The sequence below is a fragment of the Pinus tabuliformis genome, chromosome 2_1 (genome assembly GCF_031772625.1).
Source record: "Pinus tabuliformis cultivar Carrire ecotype Pingquan chromosome 2_1, CPIR1, whole genome shotgun sequence".
Classification (NCBI taxonomy): domain Eukaryota; kingdom Viridiplantae; phylum Streptophyta; class Pinopsida; order Pinales; family Pinaceae; genus Pinus; species Pinus tabuliformis.
In genome coordinates this window covers 109,917,453-109,924,309 of record NC_142299.1, presented here as the reverse complement: position 1 = coordinate 109,924,309, position 6,857 = coordinate 109,917,453, and the positions used below count along the sequence as shown (strand labels likewise).

At 38.2% G+C, this 6,857-nt stretch overlaps 1 protein-coding gene across 1 annotated transcript; it reads left to right on the top strand.

Annotated features, from left to right (window-relative positions):
- The first annotated feature begins 1,191 nt into the window (after positions 1–1,191).
- On the top strand, positions 1,192–1,572 carry LOC149199032 (CBS domain-containing protein CBSCBSPB3-like). The gene has a single exon (XM_089400434.1). The coding sequence runs from the start codon at positions 1,192–1,194 to the stop codon at positions 1,570–1,572; it is 381 nt and encodes a 126-aa protein (XP_089256560.1).
- The last annotated feature ends 5,285 nt before the right edge of the window (positions 1,573–6,857 follow it).

The window sequence follows — 6,857 nt, the reverse complement described above, 5'->3', positions numbered from 1 at the left end:
ATGGAACTCCTTGTGTGAGGCTTTTAAATATTTCGGGTGAAATTGGATGCGCAAATCCAGGTCGTGTAAAAATTACTGCTCCAATAAAGCGACTTGAAAATGCTGGGGAACATTTGGATCGACATTTAGCTCTTCTTTTGCCTTCACATGAAACAGAAGCTATTTTCAATAGGATATTAGATGAACCTAGGTTTGCTCAGCAAGTAGCAGGGCTATTTATTGAGTATGGTTTTGGGAATTAGATTCATGCATGAAAGTTTTCTCCTGATAAGACGTTTCCACAGGCTGAATTTGCCCCTTATGAGAACAAGACCTATTTATGGAATCCCGTTGGAGGTTATTGTTGGTTATTCTGATTCAGGAAAGGATGCAAGGCGTTTCACTGCTGCATGGGAATTATATAAAGTACCGGAAGATGTTATAGTTGCTTGTAAAGAATTTGGAATTAAAAGTTACCCTATCACATGGCCGTGGAGGAAAAAGTCTTCTGAGATTGGGCAGCTCCGTGCAATTCCCTTGGATATTTGCATGGACACAAACTAGATTTGTTTTACCTGCATGGCTTGGTGTTGGAGCGGGCCTCGAAGCAGCCTGTGCAAAGGGATACAAAGAAGAATTACAAGCCATGTACAGAGAATGGCCAATTTTTTTTTAATGCACAATTGATTTAATTTTAGGCCACTGTAACTGTAAACCTTTGCAACAAGACAATGGCTAGAAGGCGTCGATTTGCTATATGTTTTTTCCTGAGGGTTGAATCGCTCTATCACAGGTGCCCACGACTCCAATCTAGAGGATCTCGCTCAATTTCAGGGCCTCGGGTTACTAGCTAAGATACTTCAGAAGTTTTGGCTTGTAATAGGGCTCAATCTATCAGAGGATGACTATAGACTGATGAGAATCCTTCACTGTAAATTTTCAAGAGTCTCGGCCTGTCTTACGATTATTTCAAGGAACTTGTTCTAGCTCAACCACATAACATTTCGCTCTTCAAACAATCACAGAGCACTTCGGTTAACCTCAGTGTATGTGGCCTGCTTCAGAGAAATGGTACTTGCAAAGTCATTTATCCATTGCTAAGCACTATGATGAAGTTTGGGTGTATCCTAGTAGACAGAAGTTAGATGAAGAAAGGAGAAAATGTGATTCTCACCATACAACCTACATATGCCTTTGGTGGGTAGGGTAAAGATGCATGAATTTCGAGTTAGTTCAGTCATCGTCACAACTGGGAATAAGCCTCAAGGAATTCTAACTTCAAAGGATTTTCTTACACGGATTGTTGCACACAACCTTTATCCAGAATCAACCCTCGTTGAAAAGGTGATGACACCAAATCCAGACTGTACAACTGTTGACACAACAATTGTTGATGCATTGCACACCATGCACGATGGGAAATTTTTACATCTTCCAGTTGTTGATAAAGATGGATACATTTTGGCCTGTCTGGATGTTTTACAGCTAACACATGCAGCCATGGCCATGGTGGGAGGTTCAAGCTGTGCTGCAAGTGACACAAAAAGCACAATGATGCAGAAATTCTGGGATTCAACTCTAACATTAGAGTGACCAGAGATTGATGAGGATGGTCATAGTGATTTCTATCCAAGGCAGTCAGTTGATGGTATAGAGTCGGTAAAATTAGGATATCCATTGTTAGGTCTTGTGAATACATTTTATACCTGGAGAAGAGAACAATTTCAACCCTTTTACAGTGAGGAAAAATAGCGATGCTGCAACTGATGAAGAGAGAGGAAAATTGGAAGTTGTAGGTGAATACCACTTAGGAGAGTTTGTTATATCTTTTTAGGCATGGATCTCTTGTTATGCATCTTCCAGATTCAGAATCTAGCCAGATTCCTATAGTTATATTTGGAATAGTCAATGGTGTTATTGGTGTCATTGCATCTCTTCCTCAGGAGCAATATCTGTTTCTTGAAAAGTTGCAAGCAAATCTTGTCAGCGATGTAAAGAGGAATTCCATGGAGAGGTCAGAAATACAAAGAGGCTCAAGATGGTCGAAATTTGGCATTTAAACTATGTTTTTGTGATTGCACAGCAGTTTCGTAGCGCGCTACGAAACTGCTGTAGCTACATATTTTGATGAAGTTGAGCAATTTTGAGGGACAAAAGGGAAACCGTTTCGAAAAAGAGTTTCTAAAGAAGGATCATTTACACAATACAAGCATTCAGCAAGGACAAAACGAGCAAAGGAAAAGCATATATAAACCATAAACCATTTGTCGTAAAACTGATCACAACCAAGTATTGTTCATCATACTTCAAGAAAAATTAAATAGGTTTTATTCTCATACATGTGCATGGGTAAGGTTTACAGCATATCAAGAACGTGGCACTCCAATACACTTTTATGTAATCAAAGAAGAACAGCATGGTGAATTGGTTATGAATATCCTTGAGGAAACTAAAAGTAGAAAAATAGGGGTAGTTTCCTACTTTCCAGCAGCAGTGAAGAGATAAGAAAGTAAGGGCCAGCAAAGAGTTTAAACATCCATCATGGCTAAAGCTGAAGGAAACCACTTGTCAGAGAACGAATCTTGAATGTAATAAATGCTATGTTCAACATGATGTAGAATTAGACTCCTAATTGTCTTAGGTTTCTAAAGCTCCTAGTTAGCAGTTGTTGTATTTAATAGTTAGTTAAAGTTTGAGTAGGTGTCATAGCAAACATAATTCGAGTTCCCCTCACATAGGAGGAGGAATCTCAACTTTGTAAAGAATTCTATATATAGAAGAGAGAGCAATGTACTCAGGGTTGGAAATTTATTGAAAAAAGCTCTGCTATTGTGCTATGTATATGACTCTATTTTAGTAATACAAGACTTGGCTTTACTTCTCAGGAATCAAAAGGAGTTTACTATTCAGAATGTTGTGTATTACCTTCTCTTCAATATTTGCAGTGGTATGAATGTGTTATCACTTAGAACTCACTCATGGTGCTCTAATTTCCTGTATACATTCATAGACTATGTGGTCCCATATGTTTCTGTTATGTTCTAAATGTATTGAATCCTGAATGCCCTAACTTCTATGTAAGGTTGATAACATTGTTATACTGAAATGATGTTGACTCCATAAGCCCAATGGATAGTTTCTAATTGTGTTTCCACCACTCACATTTTACCTTTGTTTCACAAGAGTTAGCCATCTTTATCATAATCAAAGATCATTAATCCTTTGAGAGAGCCCTCTCAGGTTGGGGAGGCTAAGCCTCAGCCTAAAGTAGGTTTGAAATAGTCACTCAAAGTCCTCCTGATCAGCAGCCTATCAGGGGTCTGATTTTGAGATAACATTTTGGTGCGTCTACCGGGAGCCTGAAGTCTATTCATTGGTGGCTCCACTTGGGATAGTGTGCCCCTGTGGTACACTAAGAACATGCAGGTCCATTGCTTTTTCCTCTTCATAACAAACATAGATTTGCTTGACAAGCATCCCCTTCAAGCTTCTTGGGCCTTCACCTCAGGCTTAAGCTTGATGATCACTGTAGGAGAAAGAAATCTACATCTATTGAAAAATGCTCAGTCAACCTTGAGCTTATTTGCATTTTCCTACCTACCTACCCTATTAACAAATTGGAAGCTGACTCCACTGCTAGAGGATCAGCAGCTTGATGAAGTTTCAAAATGAGTTCCATTGCAAGAATGAATGCCAGGTATGCCCCTATGAATCGGTCTCATATCCCTGGTTTTCCAAACCCTATGCCAAAGGTTGATTGGTTAGATGATCTTCCAATATTCAAAGATGAAAAGAAGGACAGTGCTGCTCTTCATTTGGTTAGGTTCCATATGCATGTACGCACTCTTAAGGTTCATTTCCCTGAAGATTGTCTCATGAATATGTTTATGACCACTTTAGAAGGAAAAGCATGGTCTTGGTATAAAGGTTTGGAAAATGGTTCAATATATTCGCTTGCTAATTTTCATGATGAATTCTATGAGATGTATAAAGAATGTCATCCTTCCTTATTGTTGCTCAAAGATTGTTGTAGACATTCTTTAAGTCTTATTCAGTACTTGGAGGATTGTTATGATGATGATGAATTTATGGATGAAGAAATTTTAGAGGCTCTTCATAACAATGCATTTCAACACCAAGAAGAAAGTATAACATCTCATGAAATGGAGCATGAAGATCAGCAGGGGTTTACTTATGAAAACCATGTTTCATCCTTTGATATAAATGAGAAGATGTAGCAAACTTGCCAACATTTTGGTCACAATGAGTATGAAATTGATATAACCCTCAGGCAGAGGAAAAGGTTGTTCATTTTTGTAATTCCTTGCAGCAGCTTGCATCAAAGAATGATCTTTATAATGAAAAAAATTACATTGTCTATGGGAATCATGTAGAAAGGCAGTTGGATAGCACATCAAAGGAATTTTGTGTGGCTGAGGATCATTTGTCTGAAGAGATAGAATGTTATGATGATTATCAAAATAACCATGTTTCCTTTGACCCTATAAATGAATACATGGCAAAGTTTTGCACATCAGTATTTCATTTACATTTACATTATGAAGATCATATAAATTATAAGTTGATTTGGTCATCTCACTATCATGGTTATTTTGAGGTTGAATGTAGTCAAGAGCCTCCAACATCAAAAAGGACAATTGATTGGCTTTATTGGAAATATCATGTTGCATGACCTAAAGTGGAAATTGCAGCTAGCAGGTAGGTAGGAAAATGCAAATGAGCTCAAGGTTGACTCAGCATCTGTTTCAGTAGGTGCAGTTTGAATTCTTCATTCAGAAATCATTAAAGGCTTGAGGAGAAAATTGGGCAGAGGTTCAGAGTTTTATTCTAGAGGATGGATAGTGGCACTGGAGCTACAAGTTCTTAGTATACCACAAGGGCACACTATCCCTAGTGGAGCCACTGTTATCACCCTAAAATCTTTGTCTCTAAGCTTTGGAAAGTTTCCTTGTTTCTGGTCCTAGTCTTATAAGTTTTGAGTCATCTCATCACAATTAGTGTCATTCTCATTTACAAACCCTTCTTCTAGTCATGGTGTTAAAGGGTCTCTAGGTCATTTCATGCTTTAAGGGTTAGGTCATAAGGTTAGAAGTCTTTTAAGGTCATACCCCTTTTCCAAATAATGTTTGACAGCCTCATTCCATGTTCTAGAAGCCTTACCAGGTGTTTAGAAATAATATCTCACATCATTTTGGAGAAATTTTGAAACTAGCTATGAAATCACTGAACTAGGAGTTTTCGTAGCGCGCTACGAAATCCCTGAAAAAGCCTGTTTCATAATAAAAAAACTCAGCTTTCTGCGTTTACTAGTAAACTTCTAGAAGGGGTCCTAAGCAGTTGAGAACTCAATTTTGAAAAATGAAAGAGGATTTTCTTCCTAACATACTAAACTACAAAAATCTCTTTCCGTTTCTTCAATTTCGTTCTGAGGTGGGAGGAATTTATGGTTAAACTTGCGCTATGAAACTGCTGAAAGTCAAGCTTGGTCTTCTGGTTTTAGCAGTCTTTTTCAAGATCAGTTTATGGTCACATGAAAAGGTATTTTGGAATTCTGAAGGAGATTTCTCTTAATCAACTCTCCAGCTACAATAACCTATCTCAATTTCTTCATAAGTGTTTTCAGTTGGGAGATAATAAGCTTTCTTTGAAACCCAAAATTCAGAGAACGGATTTTTCCTATTTGACACGTGTGTTTCAAGGACAGATTCTGGACAACTGGAGAAGTGTTTTAAAAAACCAAGAGATGTTTTTGTTCTAGACAACATGGACTACAAAAACCTCCTTCAGTTTCAAAAAATGTGTCATGGATGAGGAGATAAAGGCTCTGTCCCACGTGCCATTTTCAGGGATCCTAAACCTAAAAACAGGGAAACATGTTCCCTAATTTCTAGGGTTTGTCTTCAGCAGTCAGATGACCACGTGGGAGGCTTCATCAAATTCGACTTCTTGAGGTTGCAAGTTGTCAAGAATGCTTTAAATGCTTAGATAAGGTTTTTGTAATCATGATAAGGAGTTACACTCCTAGTTGTATTAGGTCTCTAGGACTGCTAGTTAGGTGTCATTTGCATTTAATAGTTAGTTTTAAGTATCAATAGGTGTCATAGTAGGATGAATTCGAATTCCCCTCATGCTGGAGGAGGAATATCAGTTATGTAAAGAGCTCTATATATAGAAGAAGATCTAATGTACAAAGGGTTGGAAAATTATTGAGAAAAGCTCTGATATTTGGCTTTATGTAAAGACTCTGTTTTAGTAATACACAATTGGCTTTGCTTCTCAGGACTCAGGAGGGATTCGATATTCAGAATGTGTTGTATTGTTCTCTTCCCAATATTTGTAGTGGGATGAATGTGTAATCACTTAGAACTCACTCATGGTGCTCTAATTTCCTGTATACATTCATAGACTGTGTGGTCCTATATGTTTTTGGTATGTTCTAAATGTGTTGAATCCTGAATGCCTTGACTTCTATGTAAGGTTGATGACATTGTTATACTGAAATGATGTTGACTCCATAAGCCCAATGGATAGTGTTATAGACATTTTTGTGCCTTGCATCACTGAGCATGAAATTTCAATAATTAAGGGATCCAAAGTCCTTAAACATGTTGTTCCTACCCCTAGAGGAACAAGGCCAGCAAACCACAGCAATTTATAAAAGTTCTCCACCTGAAAACACTCAAAAACAAGCAATTTCTGGATCATGTCAACTGCTCCACTGAGCATCTGCGCTGAATGTCAAGTGCTCCACTCTGTACCTGCGCTGAATGTCAACTGCAAAGAAGGCCACCTGCGCTGAGCGTACTTGGCCAAGTGGCAGACTCATTCCTCAAGGTGTCAATGCCCAGGAAGCTTCC